The 20,059-nt window shown below is 45.4% G+C and overlaps 1 protein-coding gene across 2 annotated transcripts in view; it reads right to left on the reverse strand.

The window, feature by feature from the left end:
* Positions 1-20,059, reverse strand: part of AOX1 (aldehyde oxidase 1) — a 542,538-nt gene that overhangs the window by 363,362 nt on the left and 159,117 nt on the right. For both annotated transcript variants that reach the window (XM_085649034.1, XM_085649035.1), the window contains exons 15-17: positions 15,365-15,527; positions 7,473-7,565; positions 1,432-1,601 (exon numbers count right to left, since the gene is read on the reverse strand). In XM_085649034.1, coding sequence (XP_085505160.1) covers positions 1,432-1,601; positions 7,473-7,565; positions 15,365-15,527 — 426 coding nt within the window. The remainder of the gene's footprint in view (positions 1-1,431; positions 1,602-7,472; positions 7,566-15,364; positions 15,528-20,059) is intronic.

The following is a 20,059-nucleotide window of genomic DNA, read 5'->3' on the forward strand; positions in this document are numbered from 1 at the left end:
CAACATCTACCTTCCTACCAAATTTGGTGTAATTCCGTTCAGTAGTTCGGGCTGTAGCTGTGTCTAAAGGTCCTATGGGAATTAACATGGGAAACACATGTTTTTGACCACCCCCTTTTTCTCAGATCACCCCGAAACTTTCCATGCGCCACATGTATCACCGAGGCACTTATTTTGGAAAGTTTTGTGAAGATTCATCAAACGAAGTAGAGATATAGACAAGTAAATAAAAATGCATTTCCTATGGAAACTAGGTACTAACTATAACTACATACTGGCGACTGCCAGTTGGTAATATATAGACTGTCATTTGATACAACCACATTCTATAGGCAAGGATGGAGAACAAAAATGTTTTTAAATGTTGTTGGGATTTTTTGTCATATAAAATGAGGTAAAATAAATGTGTCTTTCAGATATTTTGAGCTAATGAGTTGGCCAGTGGGAGGTATCTATTTGCAAGTACTCAAGAATTGTATGTTTTTTTTTTTTTTTTTAATATATCCAATAACAACTGAGGTGTAATTGTGGATGGAAAGTTTGTGATAGATGTGCCCTGCTAGAGCCTTTCTTTTTTTGTCTTGATAGTCCATGCTGTAGAAGGTTACATTGGCTCTCCCCTTGTTTTCTGGCATATATAGGCCCTAGCACAAGCAATTAAATGCTCGCTTGGCTCCTGATTGGGTAATAATAAAAGAGCAATAATTGGAGGCAGTGCCCCCCGTGCCACCAGACTCTAATGGGAGATTACCCATATGCTCCCATTAGAAATTACTCCACTAAAAGCACAGCACCTGCTGCATCACTGATAGCTATGCCCCTGTTACTAGCTCTAAAGGTAAAGGTTTCTAAAATTGTGCTTATTACTCTGTTGTGCAGCTCTGTACTCATATTTACTTTGTAAACAAATGTTGGCTACCTTCAGGCATTTTTGCACAGCCTAATGTTCAAGTGGTGCAGGGCTGCCTGAAGGACATTCAGCCACTGCTGTGCATCCAACTGAGAATGCTCAATGGACATTCAGCCTGCGCCAGTCAAAGGATAACTAGCCAAGGACACAGTCACTGGTAATGAAAATGAGGCCTGCAGAATCTTCATTTGTAAAATAACTAAGTAACTGTTTGAGGTGGAGCGCTGCTAGGCCAGGTGAAGTGCTGAAAATACAAAAAGTCCTGTGTCTATGCTTCCTTCATACCAATCAAATCCATTTTAGAAATGGAAAAGCATTTAAATGACAAACTGAACAGATGCCTTCAAAATAAGTGCAAAAGAGGACTGAATTTAGTAAGCACTTTTGAAACATTGGTTTTGATTGTGCCTTTAATGTTGTTGAAGCATACATTTTAATATCCAAGGCAGTGCTCCTCAAGGTCCTATAACATCTGGCACTGTAAATTGTGCCCATACTTTACAAACCTATGTTATACTTACAGAATCTTAGCATAAGCCCTGGTGCTGGTCACATAAGTCATGAAGAGCTCTCTGTCCACTGTAGGAATATCATCAACATACACTGCCTCCCCAGTGGCTTGTTTGATAGCAGACAAGTGTGGGATGGGACGCCCAACAGGATCTTCTGCTGGCTGATTGGACGGTACCTCCTAGAGACAAAAGTGATGTTACCATATCATGCAGCATGGTGCAATATCTTACAAGCTAAAAGATTGCAAACAAGGGGCTCACATTTCAAAGTAAAGAAGTATTAAATAAATACGATAGTGCGTTTCTATGACATGTTTATCAATTTGTTGATCTTATACTCAGAAATGTTAGCACTTTTGGAGAACAGAGAAGATGTTTTGTAATTTAATTTTTTATTTTAATTTAACAAAAGACACACCTTTTTCCAGTGGACACAAAATATTGAGGCGATGTAGACCCTGTGCTCTTCATAATAACATTATTTAAAACTAATCTCTCCAATCTTTCTTTCAGTTTTCAAAGTGTTTATTGCCTAGTATAGTGTATCCTAGCTTCGTTCCTGAGTAGGTTCTTATATCTTCCTTTTTGGTGCTTCTGCAACCAGGATGAGAAGAACAAGTCACTTGCCTTTGGCAATGCTCTTTCCGGTGGATACTTTATACCCCATGCACCAGTCTATATGTTTAAGCTTTTCAGAGGAATATTCCCATGCACTGCTTGGTGGCACCATGTGCCTCCGTGTTGGCTTTGTACTGCCTCAGAAGTGATGGAGAGGAGCTGGATATAAGCACCATCCTTGCATGCGGATGCCAGTTTCTTGCTTAACTCTTTTCATGCCTTCAGATATGGAATGTAAAACATTTGTTTGTACCAGTGTGCTGACTTCTAACTTGGGACCTTTTTAGATGGTAAGAAAAGGCCACTCCACAGAATGGGGAGGCGGGAGGGCAGCGAGGAATCTCTGATTAGAAAGAGTATCTACCAGAAAGAACATCATTGAAGGTAAATAACTTGTTCTTCTGATGGATACTACAAGCCGCAGATTCCTCACATGGTCTGTGTAGTGGAGTGAGACCAAAACTTCTTGCAGGACCAAGTGGGCTAAATACCCTTCCCACTGGACCTGGTTGTCAAGGCAGTAATGCTTCTTGAATGTGTACGCAGCTGCCCACATCACCTCTTGGCAGATGTCTCTTCAGTTTGGCACTGGATTCCCTGAACCAGAATAATCTGTTGCACCGATCATTACACCTATGAATGCCTTAGATGCATTGACTAATTGTGAAACAACTGTCATCATAGTAAGGCAAAAATGATGTTATAAACATGAATTGAAGTAGCACTCAGACAAAGAAGCACAGGTGTGTGCCGTCAGTAGGGTCCTTTGGTCTTGTGGTAGATGTTGTCCATGCATCTTTAATTTCCCTTTTCAGTCCTCATTAAGCATGTAAAATGCTTTCTCCCGAGGACTTGCCTGGGTTTGTTGCTGCTTACCGCTGCTGTTCCTATCTGACGCCTGACACCTTCTGCAACAGGAAGCTCCGTCCCCCGCCGCCGCTTCCACCATCTGCGGCCGCGGAGTGGGGACGGCACTACATCCCCCATAACCCTTTGCGCCAGGGGAGCCGCCCACGCTGTTTTCGCGCCAGGAGGCGCACTAAATACCACCGTGACCTCGGCAGAGCGGGCTCTGCTTTCTCCCGAGGACTTGCCTGGGTTTGTTGCTGCTTACCGCTGCTGTTCCTATCTGACGCCTGACACCTTCTGCAACAGGAAGCTCCGTCCCCCGCCGCCGCTTCCACCATCTGCGGCCGCGGAGTGGGGACGGGACTACATCCCCCATAACCCTTTGCGCCAGGGGAGCCGCCCACGCTGTTTTCGCGCCAGGAGGCGCACTAAATACCACCGTGACCCCCGCGTCGCGGGACGCGCGCGGGCGGCGCCGGGCTAAGCCCGGGACAAGGGCGGGACCGTCTGTGGCCGTCCGGGGCCGGAAGAGGCCGGGCTGGGCCACCGCTCTATTAGCTACTACCATAGAAGGTAATTAGTGTGACTGTGTATAATTGGTAATCAAAATGGTGAAAGGAAAAAGCACCAGAGCAAAAACACCTGCTGGTGCTACACTAGACTCATTCCTGGTTAGGGCAACGACTCTGCTGGCACATGAAATAGAGTTGACCGAAAGGAGATTGTCCTTGGAACCTGGATGTCCCTCACTGAGATGCCAGGGTTCGCCCGCTCATTCAAACTCCCAAATTAGTAATCAAGCCTCCCCAGGTATTCCACGAGATTTAGTTGGCTTTGAAGATCCTATTCCACATCCGACCCCAAGCGTTGGAGACGGTAATTCAACAACTGACATTCATCCAAGTCCACCGATCTCCATTGAGTCTTTAATATCACCGCCCAAGCTAAGAGAGACCAGAACCAGGAATACGTTGCCCGTCCATAACCCTAGGGTCCTTAAAGTGACTTGTGCAACGAAAAAGAATGTTCTGCAAAAAAAAACTACCAAAAAGCTTCATCAGCCTAAAGCAACCCTTTCAACATCAAATTTACCTGTCCCTTATGTCATCGACCAAACCCCAATTTGGGACGATTTACTTAAGAAATTAGACTCTATCATAGACCCGATAATCGACAAATTGGCAAGCATCGAAGTAAGGATCTCTAAGTTGGAGTCACGATTTGATAATTTTCCAGCAACAGCTCAGAATAATGCTATCCTTGATGGTCCCTTATATGGGCCTCAGCCAACTTCAACGGAAAATACTCCCATGCCAGAGTCTCAAGCCGCCCAACCTCCGATCATAACAGCCCTATCCGTAGTGCAACCAGAAATCACTAGGAGCTTACAACATCCCAATGCCCCCCAAAATAGAACTGAAGGGCCCTGTGCACTACCCCAGCCGGAAACATCTAAAGTTATACTCACTACGATAAATACAAAACAAGTACAACCAATATTCCACTTATCTCCTCTAGCGGCTCCTTTGGCGTTGGTCCTGGCACAGGTACCCCCGTTATTACCTAATCAAAGCGAGACTACTATCCATTTAATGGACAAATGTGCACACTGGATATCGTCCAATCTTAGTGCCCCTGAATGGGTATGTCAATCACTTGTAAGAAAGATCATCATGGCGAGAAGAGTTGACTGGGTGGGCTCTCAGGAGAAGAAGCTAAAAGGGGACTGTGTTATTGTGCACTTTTCGAGCACTAATGTTTTGCCTGTACTTCTTAGAAACTTTTTCCCACCTCAAAGGAGATCGTTTGAAATAGTGCCTCTAACATATCATTACTTTTACAATAAACGTCAATTTAAAATTCCAAGCTTGACCAGGGTAAAAAGCTCTACGGTACAGTCTAGTGCCCCCACCATTGTCAGTTCACCCTGTGTTAATACAGTATCACTGACCAATAGATTCGAAGCACTTTCCAATCTGGAAGAATGTGATTGACTCGGGTACAATTCTTTACCTTTTTCACAAATCCCAAACAAACACATGAAAGTACATGCTAATGCTATTGAACCTTGTTTTAACCTATATACTCCAACCCATTTGTCTACTTATTGTGTATTGCCTAGTTTTAATGAACCAGACGTAAGCGAAGAAGCCAGTAACCCAGCTAATGTGGAGACTCCTTGTATCAAACGCCAACCAACCATAGCCTCCCCCTCAGATCTTAAAATCAGGATCCTATCATGGAACATCGCTGGTATAAATTCAAAGATAGACAACCCAGAGTGGTCTAAGTTTATATCAGAATATGATGTTGTATTATTGCAGGAGACCTGGTCGCTTGTGCCTACACAGTTCTCCGGGTTTTCGGCACATACCGTAGTAGCGACCAAGGGGAAGAGGGGTAGGCCTTACGGGGGCCTCTCCATATGGGTCGCAACTCATTTAGACTGCACTATTTCTGAACTAGATCTGTTCTCACTAGATCTTCAAGGTCTGGCTCTTTTATTCAAACCCAATTTTAAACTAATTCTTATTAACGTTTACTCACGTCCATCTAGCCTATCCCAAGATTCTCCGATTTTTGACTTATTATCTACTAGCATACCAGACCTACCTAATCATGATAGACTAATAATTGCGGGTGATTTTAACTGTCAATACGAACCGCTAGTTGACCTCCCATATATATTAGAAAACGAGGAAGATAATTGTAATCTAATACCAGATCCCCAAATTCAGAAGGTAAAGGCTTGGACCCCATTAGTTATGCAAATTAATGCATTTGTCCTTACGCATTCATTGAGGGCCTGTAATGGTCGTTTAAAATCTGACCAGCCAGGGAAACCTACCTTCAAAAGGGACAATTATTCCTCCCTAATAGATTATATTCTGGTGGAGGTATCTTCTTGGAATAGTATTGTAGACTTTACTGTCATTTCTAGATTTGACAGCGACCACGATGCGTTATTGCTTGAGATATCAATTCCTGTCTCTCAAGCATCTTCTACCATTGGCCCTATGCCCGACCGGAATCTTTCTCTGGTCAATAATAAAAGAAGAATTAGGTGGGATGCAGTAAAACGCACCCCGGACAAAATTTTAGAACTTTATGGGCTGATTCTCCCAGCGCTCCTAGAAACGGAAAGGTTATTTACCCCACTTCCAAGCGACTGGGATTTACAAGCGGTAGAATCAACGTACCTGCATCTTACCTTGGCTCTTAAAATATTCTTTAATCCCCCATCAACTAAGCCCAGGCAAAATCACTTTTTTAATACCTGGTATACTAAAGAATGTAGGCAGGCAAAATCTGCTCTTATTAATGCAATATTAATGCTTTCTCAACTTTAAATAACTTAAAGTTTTTTTTATTTGATCACTAGTTTTTAGACTAAAGTGTAGAGTTACTGAGGCTGTGTTCCAGAGAAATGGAAGGTTATAAGGAATGGGAATAAAAAAATCTGCTGATTCTCCGTGGCTGTCATCAGATAGCTCATGGTCAGCCTGAAGGAGTTAGACTACAACACATTTCACTGTGTCACTCTAACTGGCTTCCAATGAGTCATCGAGGCTGCATTCAAAAGTCGTGAATGTCCCTCATAATTGAGACTGTAAGAAAGTCTGTTAAGTTTCTCTGTGGCTGTCTCCTAATGGCAGTCATGTCATCTTTCCCCTCAAGGGAAATGGACAGCCACAAGAAAGAAGATGACAATAATGACCACTGCGTCACTGCGGCTGCCTTTCAATGCATCAGGGCAATTCTAAAGCGTGATACTGAGTCACTGTGTCTGTTTTCCAGTGAGTAGTGAATAGTCCTAAGGATTAAGGTGAAAAAATTGCCTACAGTCACAGCAGCTGTCGTCTAATGAATCAAGGATGGCCTTTGGGAGATGAAAGAAATATCCACAGTCACAGTGTATTACTTCCAATGACTGGGGGTGCCCAGGAGTGGATTGGGGGTGCCCAGGAGTGGACATTTCACAGGGAAAGCCAGGAAGGGTTCCACAGCGGTATGAGTTACAGCGCCAGGAGACCCTAATTGGGTAGCAGTGCACTTTACAAATACAACCACACACTCAGGAACAATTTAAAGGAGTGAGATGACAGGAAAGTCTATGGAGTCACAGTGGCTCTCTTTTGGCGTGTCAATAATGGTCATAAGGCATGGGACTATAATTCAGACTATAGTCACAGTACCTGACTTCCAATGAGTCAAAGATGATCCTATGGAGTGAGATGATAAAGTCTGCTGAGTCCCTGCATATATATGTTAATAGGCTATTCAGGCCTTAAGGGGTAATGGCAAGTAGGTCTAGAAAGTCACTGCTGCTGTATTCCAGTGAGTAGTGAATGGTCTTAAAGAAGGACTAAGATAACAAGACAGTCTATAGGATCACAGTGGTTGTCTTCAAATGATTAATAGATGGCCTTACTAAGACAGCAAGAGGGTTTACAAAGTTGCTATAGCGGCATTCCAATGACTCAGGAATGGTTACTATGAATTAGACTTGCCTGCCCAGTACCTGCCTTTAGGTTACACTGCAATCTGGAATTTGCCTTAATGTTATACAGCCAATCACTGACCTGATAAATTTCCATGCTCTGGGGCATGCCTTCCTGGAAGGGTTCCATGGCACTGAGGAACGTCAGGGGAATATCCTGGGAGGAAGATACATTCTGGAACAAATGCAAACAAAGAACGAGAACAACAAAAATTAAGAAAGAGTTAATGATCTAACATGATAGCAAAATCTCCCCTCTACCCATCGTTTTCACTTCCTCACACGGTTTGACCAGTAATATTGTCTTTTTTCTTAGGACCTGATTCAAAATTATTTTTGGCACTCTTCATTGAGAAGTAGACACTCCAAAAAAGATATCAGGCATTCAAAATGTCACACCATGAGTCTTCGAATCAGATGTGATGGGTATTTAAAGCTCAAAGTGGACTTAGAGCCTTGGAAAATATGCAAGTATAATAGTTTTTGACCATCATGGTTTCTGGGCTAGGTGCAGGAAAGGGGAAAAGGTGATGGGAGGGATAGTGCAGTTATCACCCACCAGTGCCTAGGTCTGTGAATGTTTACAAATATTTTGCTGGTAGCTTACCATTAATGGAACACACATAAAAATACTCCTTGAGTAAGTGCCTTTTCAGGGTGTGGAAGGGAACACTCCAGAATATAGGCTTCGTCACTGAGCCTATTTCTAAATACTTAGATTGTATCCTATGTCCGCATATATCCAGAACTCCATCATATATTAGGGATACTAAATCAAATGATGCAAACAGTGGAAGGCTTACCATTTGATGAACTTAATGAAACCTTGGGTACCTTGAACGTGGAGTCGCTATATAGCAACATACCACAGCAAGGGGTCCTCACAGCAGTAGCCTGGTTTATTAATCAATACCAAATAGACTGTGACTTAGAAATCATCATAGCAACTTTTGCAATTGTCCTGGAAGAAAATACTTTAGATTTTAACGGACAGCTATATTGCAAGATAAAGGGAGTCAGTATGGGAGCATCATGCGCTCCCACTGTAGCAAATATATATATATATGGCTCAATTTGAGAGCATACATATATATAATGAAATAGCCCCCTTTTACGAGTCCATTAAAAATTGGGCTCGATTTATAGACGATATATTCTTCATCTGGACTAATGACCCAGACCAAATATCTGAATTTGCATTGTGGATTAATGCATGTGACTCCAATTTAAAATTCACTGCCCACACCAATCAAAAACACATTGAATTTCTTGATATAGAGATAAAAGAGAGGAATCATGAACTTGAAGTAGACCTGTATGTGAAACCAAGCGCAAAAAATATGTTACTGCACTTCACAAGCTTCCACCCAAACAAACAAAAAGAGAGTATCCCTTTTGGCGAGTTTATCCAGTTAAGGAGAAATTGCACCAACATCACTGATTATGACATCAGATCAGAAACGATGAAAGCCAAATTTATATCGCGAGGATATCCAAAGAGATTGGTTAGAGAAGCCTATAAACGCGCACGGTTCTATGACAGAGATCACCTATTGAACAATCATCCCCCAAAACCATCACCAACATTAGTATGTGTCACCAGACATTCGACAGCGAACAAAAAGTTAGACAAGCAATATGTGCCCATTGGCATATATTAAATGCTAACTCAGAAGATGCTAGTATGTTGGCGCGCCCTATGTTTGCCCATAGAAGAAATAGAAATCTAAAAGATCAAATTGTCCACTCACGTATGACAAGAAAATCACCGACTCAGTTGACTTTAGATGACTCTGCACCACTAACAGGCAATAACAAATGCACACAATGCAAAGCCTGTGACACTGCAATAATCACAAAGACGTTTACTTACAATTCATACAATATCACTTTAAAATTGTTTATGAATTGTAAGACAAAAAACATTCTTTATCTACTACTATGTCCATGTAAAAAGGGATATGTGGGGGAAACATCCAGAACGCTGGCAACTAGGTAAACTGAACACCGTTCAGCTATCCGAACAAAAAAGATGAATGCCCCTTTAGTGAAGCACTACTTGGAAGCAGGACATAGCCATGAACAAAATTAATTGGCTGATCCTGGAAAAAATCAATGACAGGACAGGTACCGATTCAGAGGAAGTCCGCAAAAGAAGAGAGGTATTTTGGATATTTTCCCTGGATACATTTACACAAGGCCTGAATCAATAGATTCCGTGGGAACAGGCAATACGATATAATACTAGCTGAGTCTGTTGCCTCTTACCACTGAAATCCCTCTATTAACTGCACATTAGCATCTTGAGGTCATCTATAGAATAGTTCTCCAATTCATTATGTCAAAATTAGTAAGATGGAAGATCTTATTATTAGAATTCAGGCTCTATTGTTCAAAAGCGGCGTTATCTTTATAAACTCGATGAATAGATCAATAGAAACACTAACAAAATATCACTGAAACCCCATATTGTGCTCGTATCCAGTCGCAAATAAAGTTCTTTTGTTATCATCGTACATGATTGGATTAATACTGTCATGTGATATATTGTGTGATTCGCTATCCCCCCTCATGTGACATTCACCCCCATCATGTGACATCATTTACAGCTGTAAATAAACTTTTTGTTTACATCACACATGATTGGATTATAACCGCCATGTGACATATTATGTGATTGGCTATCCCTCCTCATGTGATATTTACCCTCATCACGTGACAGAGTCGATTAGTACATTTAGTGGAACTTTATACCACTCGGGTCAATCAATCAATCAATCAGAATACTTGTAAAGCGCGCTACTTACCCGTGAGGGTCCCAAGGCGCTGAGGGGATGGGGGTGGCTGCTACTGCTCGAAGAGCCAGGTCTTGAGGAGTCTTCTGAAGGCAAGTAGGTCTTGGGTCTGCCGTAGGTGGGTGGGGAGGGTGTTCCAGGTCTTGGCGGCGAGGTAGGAGAAGGATCTGCCACCGGAGGTCATTCGTTGGATGCGGGGGACAGCGGCGAGGGCGAGGCTGGCAGAGCGGAGCTGGCGGGTGGGGGTGTAGAAGCTGAGTCTGCTGTTCAGGTAGGCTGATCCGGTGTTGTGGAGTGCTTTGTGTGCGTGGGTGAGGAGCTTGAAGGTGATCCTCTTGTCGACGGAGAGCCAGTGTAGGTCTCTCAGGTGGGGGGTGATGAGGCTGCGGCGGGGGATGTTGACGATCAGTCAGGTGGAGGCGTTTTGGATGCGTTGTAGTCGTCGTAGGTGTTTGGCTGGGATTCCTGCGTAGAGTGCGTTGCCGTAGTCCAGTCTGCTGCTGACGAGGGCCTGTGTCACCGTTCTTGTTTCGGTCAGGATCCACTTGTAGATCCTGCAGAGCATGCAGAGGGTGTTGTAGCAGGAGGAGGGGATGGCGTTGACCTGCTTAGACATGGAGAGGGAGGAGTCGAGGATAAATCCTAGATTGTGTGCATGGTCAGTGGGTGTTGGTGCTGTTCCCAGTGTGGTCGGCCACCAGGAGTCGTCCCAGGCTGAGGGGGTGGGTCCGAGGATGAGGACTTCCGTCTTGTCCGAGTTCAGCTTCAGACGGCTGCTCCTCATCCAGTCGGTGACGGCCTTCATTCCCTCGTGGAGGTTGGTTTTGGAGGTGTGTGGGTCCTTGGTGAGGGAAAGGATGAGCTGGGTGTCGTTGGCGTAGGAGATGATGTTGAGGTTGTGAAGGCGGGCCACTTGTGCGAGGGGGGCCATGTAGACGTTGAACAGCGTCGGGCTGAGGGATGAGCCCTGGGGGACGCCGCAGAGGATGTGGGTGGCTTTGGATCGGAAGGGTGGGAGGCGGACACTCTTGGTTCTGCCGGAGAGGAAGGACATGGTCCAGTCAAGAGCCGTCTCTTGGATTCCGTCTGCTAGGAGGCGTGTCTTTGGAGTGCAATGGCATACCGTGTCGAAGGCGGCTGACAGGTCCAGGAGGATGAGGGCTGATGTTTCGCCGTTGTCTAGTTGGCACCTGATGACGTCTGTGGTGGCGATGAGGGCTGTCTCGGTGCTGTGGTTTCGTCTGAATCCGGACTGGGACGGGTCCAAGATGTTGTTGTCTTCCAGGTGGCGGGTCAGTTGCATGTTGACAATTTTCTCAATGACCTTTGCCGGGAAGGGAAGCAGAGAGATGGGCCAGAAGTTCTTGAGGTCCTTGAGGTCCGTTTTGGGCTTCTTGAGGAGGGCGTTGATTTCGGCGTGCTTCCAGCTTTCCGGGAATGTCACTGTTACAAAGGAGATGTTGATGACCTTTCGTAGTTGGGGTACGATGGCTGCGTCTGCTTTGTTGAAAATGTGGTGTGGGCATGGGTCAGACGTAGATCCCGAGTGGATGGAGTTCATGACCTTGCGTGTCTCGTCGTCGTTGACGTTGGACCAGGAGGTCAGGTGGTTGGCGCTGGTGGTGTTCACAGGAGGGGGGTGGAGTCTGGCGTAGTCAGGGTGGTCGTGGTGTTGAAGCTGTTGTGGATGTCGGCGATCTTGCGGTGGAAGAAGATGGCTAGTGAGTCGCACAGTTCTTGTGAGGGCGGAATGTCGTTGGCGTCGGCGCTGGGGTTGGAGAGTTCCTTTACGATGCTGAAGAGCTCTTTGCTGTCGTGTGCGTTGTTATCCAGGCGGTCTTTGAAGGAGGATCTCTTGGCTAATCTGATGAGGTGGTGGTGTCTGCGGGTGGTGTCCTTGAGGGCTGCGTGGTTGTCCGGTGTGTGTTCGTGGAGCCATGTCTTCTCCAGTTTCCGGCATGCGCGTTTTGGACGTCTGGAGCTCATCGGTGAACTGGGTGGCTCTCTTGTTGGCGTGGCTGTTGGAGGGTTTCTTGAGCGGGGCGAGGGTGTTGGCACAGTCGTCGATCCACTGTCTGAGGTTGCGGGCTGCGGCACTCGGGTTGGTGGGGTCGGTGGGTGGGTTCTTGGCGAGGGAGGTGATCAGCTGGTCTTCAGTGACTTTGCTCCAGCTGCGGCGAGGTAGATGTTGGGTGCGGTGGTGCATGGTTGGTTTCTTGAAGGTCAAATGGATGCAGAAGTGGTCGGTCCAGTGGAGTTCGGTGGCGTGGTCGAAGGTGACGTGGGGGCCTGTGGAGAAGACGGGATCCAGCGTGTGGCCGGCGGCATGGGTGGGTGCAGTGACGAGTTGTCTGAGGCCGAGGTTGGCGATGTTGGCGATCAGGGTGGCGGATTTGGCGTCATTGTTGTTCTCGAGGTGGAAGTTCAGGTCCCCGAGGAGGATGTAGTCCATGGAGGCGAGTGCGTGGGTGCTGGCGAGGTCGGCGATGGAGTCGCTGAACTGAGCCCGGGGTCCGGGGGGATCTGTAGATGAGTGTTCCTCTGAGGGTGGTGTTGGGGTCGGTGTGGATCCGGAATTGCAGGTGTTCAGCGGTGTTGAGGGTGTCGTCTGCATGGGTGGCGACCTTGAGGGTGGACTTGTGGACGATGTCTATTCCTCCTCCGATTCCGTTGACGCGATCCCTGCGGGTGATCTTGTAGCCGTCCGGGATGGCTATGGCGATGTCTGCGCCGAGGAGTCGTTCCACCAAGTCTCGGTCAGGAAGGCCACGTCTGGGGCGGAGGTGTCGAGCAGATCCCAGAGCTCGACGGCGTGTTTCAGTGCGGAGCGGGTGTTGAGGAGTATGCAGCGGAGGTGGTTGGGTCCAGTCCTTGGAGGTTTGGTGGTTCTGTCGCAGGTGAAGCTGCAGGTGTGGCAGGAGAAGGGTCCGTGGGTCCGTTTCGGGGCAGCCTGGAAGCAGGTGTGGTTTCGGCCGGCGTTGAGTGCGTGGAGGGTGCTGGCATCGTAGTGGATTCTGGTGACGTGGCGTTCGCAGGGTCCAGGGGTTCTGGCGCTGGGCGCGGTCCAGGCGCGGACGATCGCAGACGGGCATCCCTTAGGTGTGCCTTTGGCGCACCAGCGGCGCGCCCGCTGAGCGCGGCCGCTTCTCGGACTGCATATGAGGTGGCATGGGAGGGAGGAGCAGCTGGGAGGCGGGAGCGGGGAGGCCAATGGGTGTGCAGGGGGGAGGCTGCGGGGGAGCAGCGGCGGGAAGGGTCGGAACGGGAGCGGCGGGGAACTGGCGCACAGGGCAGAGGGGAAGGAAAAAGGAAAAGAGCCCAGGAACAAGGAGGCAGCAAGGAGGCAGGAACCAGGCGGTCAGGTGACGAGCAGCGGCGTGGGGGTGACCTGCCTGCAAGCAGGGTCAGAGGTCGCTCCTGCTACCGCTTCTCGGCCTGCATATGAAGTGGCTCGGGAGGGAGAAGCAGCTGGGAGGCGGGAGCGGGGAGGCCAATGGGTATGCAGGGTGGCGGGGCCGCGGGGGAGCAGCGTCGGGAAGGGCCGGAACAGGAGCGGCGGGAGGCAGCGGGGAACTGGCGCGCAGGGCAGAGGGGAAGGAAAAAGGAATAGAGCCCAGGAACAAGGAGGCAACAAGGAGGCAGGAACCAGGCGGTCAGGTGACGAGCAGCGGCGTGGGGGCGACCTGCCTACAAGCAGGGTCAGACCTCACGCGGTGATCGTAATCTGCGGAGGACTCTTCAATTTGGCAACAGAACCCGACACACAAGTAAGTCATCGTCACTGTATGCTGTATAAATTCAGTTTAACCGGCTGGATGAGCACGAGCTAAAAAAATATTAGCAACAATGGAAATCCCATAGTCGAAGTGTTTGGTTGAGTATCTACTCGACCTACACTCAGTTGGTGCACATTTTTATAGTTATTAATTGTGTTTCAGACGTTAGCAAAGATTTATAACGCATCCGCTGTCACAGCTAAAATCTAGTAAACTGCAAGCGTAGTCTGGCCATGTTTCTAATCTGATTATAATCTGAAAAAGCATGCTTCGTTGAAGTTTAAACTTGACAAACAGCTCCATGACAGACATTAAAGTTTTTTCTCAATGTGACTCGAGCGCAAGAGATGCAGAGTCTTTAACCTTGCTTATACCATTTACGACTTTAAGTCACAACTCCTAAACAAGAGACAATCGTCTGTAGCTAAAGTAAAGTAAAATATGAAACTCCAGTGTGTCACCACGGAATTTCATCGCTTTGTTAGATTCGCACCGTACTCTATGTTATAACCTTGAGTGTACATATGTAATCAACATACGCAGTCACACTAGCAAATGAAAGACGCTCTATCATCTCCAAAAGCGCATTGTATTGAACCCAAGAGATTATTACTTGTGTGCCACACTGTCTTTTTTTCATTAAAACCTGAAATTGTTATCCTTGCACTCACTTGAAATGTAGAAAAGTGACCAAATTTAATGTACACTAGCTTTCTACTGTATGAATGAAGATGAATGATTGAGTTTGTATGGGACCTTCTTTTTTAATGTAATGAACTTTCTAATATTAGCATCAATAAAATTATGTCTATTCTATGTGAAAACAAAAAAACATTAATAGCCTTCAAACCCTCAGAGTTTTCAACCAGGGTGCGGGGATAAATATTTAACTACAGACCGTCCACTCTAAATAGGAAAGGTGGGCTTACTCTGACAGCTCCTACTCCACTGGGCCATCGCAATACGTTTAATAACAATAGAGTCAGTGGGGTCACTGCTGTCGAAATACTGACGTCCCTTCTGACTCATAATTGAGCGGGTGGGCTCAGAGTTTGGGTACTCTTGGACGTTAGTGTTGGAACACCCTGTCCGCCAAACTCAATGTCAGGTTTCTAGGCCTCTTAATAGTGTAGACATAGTAATGCCAAGGTTTATACTGATGTTGACCCCTCAATGGCACAAATCCCCATCCTATGAATGGTATGGAGAATATGTATGACGACTTTCAACTGGGGACACAAAAAAGATCTCTGTTCTTTCGGTGTCACTCTGAACAGAATGCACATTTCTCTTGCAGACTTCCGGTTGAGGTGAAGTGTCAACTAAACTTTGCTGCTAAAGTTATAATCTGCTGCAGTGGAATTAAAATGCTGGAGCAGCTTGGACAATATCAAAGGATGTACCATTTTCTTTAGCTCTAGCAATATCTGCAGGTAGAACTTGAAGAGGAAGCTGAGTGTGAGAGACCTCCTGTAATCCACCATTCCTCCAGAAGCGGAGACGGGGAGGGTGACTTCATCCAGGATGTTCTTGTAGGCTTGGTTCAGCGTCTCCTCATTCCATTCCCTGGTGTTAAAAAAAGTCACAGTGTAAGAAGGATTAATTTCTGTGTGGGAGAGGGGAGATATGGGTTAAAAAAGCAACTAAATGTGCATCTCTAATGCTGTGCTCATATACGTGCCCACTGTGTACATCAATTTTTTTTTAATCCAGATCCAACTTTAGTCTCTCTGCTGTTGCTCTTTTTCAGTTCCCCCTCCAAACATAACAATCTAAAGCAATGGTTGTTAACTTTTTAATTCTGTGGACATCCAAATAATCATGTCTGGAATCCGGAAACCCCCACTGAATCACTATTCAAATCCCTGGACCCCCACTAAGGGGCACAATACGATGGCGGGCGGACATAGTCTGTCCGCCACCGTAACGGTAATCGGGACCGCCTGCCAGGTGTGCGGCGGTCCCGCCATGCAGATTAGGATGCGACCGCCACACTGGCGGTCACATTCAGCATATTATGCATTGTGGCGGGCAGTGCTGTCAATAGCACCCGCCGCAATGCACAATATGCATGTTGAGCATTTGCATGCACAACGTGGCAGGCACAGCGCGGTGCCTGCCAGCTTGTGCATGCAAATCGAGGGGGGTACCATAGGTACCCCCATGTGCACCTCCCACCCCCCCAACACCAAGGGGGCCCGCAACGGGCCCCCAATTGCAAAGACCGCATGCCTTTCCATGGCGGCATCGTCGCTATGGAAAGGACTATTTCCGCTGCCATCATAATATGAATGGCGGTGTCTTGCCATATTGTGTCCTTTTTCCGCCGGTCGACAAATCGACCGGCGGAAAAGCGGAAGTCGGACATTCCGTCCGTGGTACCCCCGCCATCATAATATGGCGGGGGGTAAATGGCATGCGGGCGGTGTATTATGGTGGGCGGACCGCCACCGCCGGTCGGGTCGTGGCGATCCGCCCGCCATTGTAATGACCCCCTAAGTTATTATTGGAAACGGGGGATCACAGCCTAGGCAATTTCGATGATTTGAATCGCAAAACAATACGTAAAAATGCAGAAACAAGCACTGATAAAAGAAATACAAGAATGATAAAATATTATATTTCACAAATATAAAAACATCGAAATTCTAATTTTAAAGGGGAGGTTGGAGCTTTTTAAATTCAACTGTGGCCCCTCATCATCCACATTATATTCTGTTTGATGCACTTGTACTGACTGCTCCCACGAACAAATCTGAGCACACCAACCTCATTTTTAGCCCCTAATTTCGATTTTCTTCACATTTACGGAATGTTTTAAAATTTTCAGTTTTACATGTTGCTTCTTTATTTATATAACTTTATTAATCTGTTAACATTATTTAATTTTCTAAGTTGTTGAGGACCCCAGGAGTAGTCTTTGCGGACCCCGTGGAGTCCCCCGGCCACAGATTAAGAACTACTGCTCTAAAGAACTTTCTTATCAGATTCTGGCAATGGTAGTCCCATAGCTTAGTGTGTTAGCCCCCTATGGGAGAGATCTGCGACCAATTTGTTAGAACAGACTTGGATTTTCTTTCTTCCGAGATTAATACAGCAGCATTATTTTATTGAACATTCGTTATCACAGTGCCTAAAATAGAGTTAAAACACAATATATGTTAAGGTACACATGTGCACTAGTTTTCAAATGTGGGGTAAAGTACACCTTTCTGAGCAATATAAGGAAATAAGTCACCGAGGAGTTCCATGACCACACAGAGGCATGAGATCGCTGGCTGGGTGTCTTTACTGATGACTTGCATTATCCTTCATAATTTAACTAAGAGGGTACTTTATCCCATATAATATGTGGACCTCTTGCTCTCTCCTTGTCAATGTATATTCCATAGCTAACCACTGGCCCTGTGTTATATTTGACATCCTCTGCTGTCTTGTTAGCCCACAGAACGTTGCATGTTGTGATTTTCAATGTTGAAACAAAAGTGCATATCCCTGAACGCAACCCGCAGTTGATTAAAAAGGCAGGACACGCTGATGGTGTCACAGATGGCATGGAGCCTCCAGGCATCTATGCTTGGGCAGTCTCCAGAAATCATTGGATCTAACCTATTTAAGCAATAAAAATCAATACAAGAGACTGGGTGCCTCATTCTTACTACAGGTGCACGTGTACCAAGAAAGCCCCAGCCTCCACATTCTTTCTATGACCCTGGCACACACAGTGTAGGGGCTGCAGCATTGCAACGAGTTACCTTTGGTTCTAGGATCATGGTTGTATTGATCCCACATGGCTACTGCACTGCGGCAGAGACTCACAGACTGATGATTGGTGTTACATGAGTCACTTCTGTGTAGTTTAGTGCTTTGATATGCTGCCACTTTAATATTGGTAAAATTATATGCTCATTCTACAGTTTGTTGGTATGGTTGTGAGTTTGTTTCTGTGCTTGGCGTTATAAGGAAGACGGGCTTTTAATTTGTCTCTGAAGAGCACAAGGATGGATGCCTTGCGAATGTTCATGGACTGAGGGCATTGGGAGATTGGTTTAATGTGAATCATAATGCCAGGGGATGGGACGTTTTCGGAGAGGTGCCTCATTCCAGCACCTGGAGTGAGATGAAGAAGATTGGATGAGAAGATGAGATTTGTAAGCCAAGTTCACAGAGATGCTAAACGCATATTTTAAGTGAAAACGTACATTGTGTTCAATGATACAGGTTTTCTATTGAGACAGTGGATTTCACAGGTGTAGATCTTGCATGCGCATTATATGAATTTTCAATAAGAAAATTCGGGAAAGGTTACATATAGCTATAGACCCTCTGAGCTTCAGGAAACAGTAGCAGTAGTTAGGAGTATAACACTGCCATCCATTTGTTTAATTATTATTAGTGCCAGTTTAAATAAGAGTTCAGGAGCTGGTGTACAGTTCTTAAACAATAAAACAGCTAGAAAATAGCTAATATTGGATAACCTAGACTACTAAGATCCCAAAATGATTGCCATTGATAGTGATAGCAAGACCATCAGAAGGAAAAATCGAGTATTTGTCAACTTAAGGAGAGTAAAAGGTTGCATCTGAGTTGCGAGATATCCCTTGCTCACCATCAGTTAGAACTTTTGTTTCGACCCTAAATAAGCTACATTGAGAAATATAAATATTTCCAAAGCATGACACCAACCAGCGTTACATCCATGTATAAGCTAGGTGCACTAAGTGGAAGTTAAAGGCACAAAGTCTGACACAGCTTACACGTAGTAAATCAGACGATGGTATAAATCAAGTGACAGATCTGACTGAGGTAATGTTTTCAGCTTCTCGGCTCAAAAACAAGTAAGGGTTGGTTTACTGTTTTGATAGAGTTTTGAGGAACGTATCAACCATGTGTGTTTAATAAGATCGAGGGAAAACTCCTAAGATCCCTCTCGAATTTTAATAATGCTTGTTCACTGGCTGCGTGTAGGCTGGACTTCGGACTCAGGAGTGCCTGGGTTCAGGGGCTGTGCGCCTTAATAAGGTGGGTCGCCAACTTAGCCAGAGCGAGAGAAGGAACCCTGCGAGTCCTACTCAAAAATGAACTTTTGGGCAATTTTAAGGAGTTCTCTAAACTTGTTAACAATTTTAGAAGGGCTGTGAATATCCTTAGATTGGATGAAAGCGTGCTTTTCTCCTACTCTCCCACGCAGTTAAAACAGGTCCTTAGGGAGGCCTCGTGGGAGTATTGTTTTCAATCCGATAAAAAAACAGTTGGAGATAAAAGGAATGTGGAGCTGCTGGTCTCCTCCTATAGGTTGAAACAGCCCCAACCGTATGCCCAGTGGAATCTGCCACATGGGATTCGTAGGTTTTGGTTTTTATTACGTTATGACTTAATCCCTCTTAATGTGTTGTTGTCTAAATGGTACGGCACTTCACCGTTGTGCAACCTATGTAAATTAAATAATCAGGACTGTATACATGTACTTTTGATTTGTCCTATGTTACGAAGCCTGCGCAAGAGATGGCTTAAAGTAATTTGTCTTCGCCTTAGCATTGTCACTTTACAAGATTTTCTTCATGCACTTTATTGCCCACCAAATGAAATGTTTTGTGCCTATGTTTTTAACTTTTTTAAAGGATTTTTAGATATTTATTAAATTTTCTGGAACATTGTGCCGGCCTGGCTATGTGGGACTATGGGTTTGCAGTGTACCTATTCCGATATGAATACCATGCCTCATATTTTTGTATTGTTGTAGATTGTGTTGTTTTGTTTGTATATGCTTATGTGGCCCTCTCGAGAGCCAAAACATAATAAATAAATTTGAATTTGAAAATTTGATGTGTGTTTTTTAGCAAATTCCCATTTTCTTTGTCTCACAAGAGGATTGAATTCTGTATGGAAAAATGAGGGTGGAATAGTTTTTGAAGGATTGTGAGATGTCAGTTTAGCACTTACCCACATACATCGAATGCAAGGTCAACAAAGGACTGTTGGGTGATGCAAGTAATGATGGGGTGGATGCAGTGTTTACTCAAGAACATAATTAGCTGATTAAATGATATATGCGTCAGAAGCAATTTAATATGTATTTAATTATATATGTCTCCGAA

The sequence above is a fragment of the Triturus cristatus genome, chromosome 3_2, assembly GCF_964204655.1.
Source record: "Triturus cristatus chromosome 3_2, aTriCri1.1, whole genome shotgun sequence".
Classification (NCBI taxonomy): domain Eukaryota; kingdom Metazoa; phylum Chordata; class Amphibia; order Caudata; family Salamandridae; genus Triturus; species Triturus cristatus.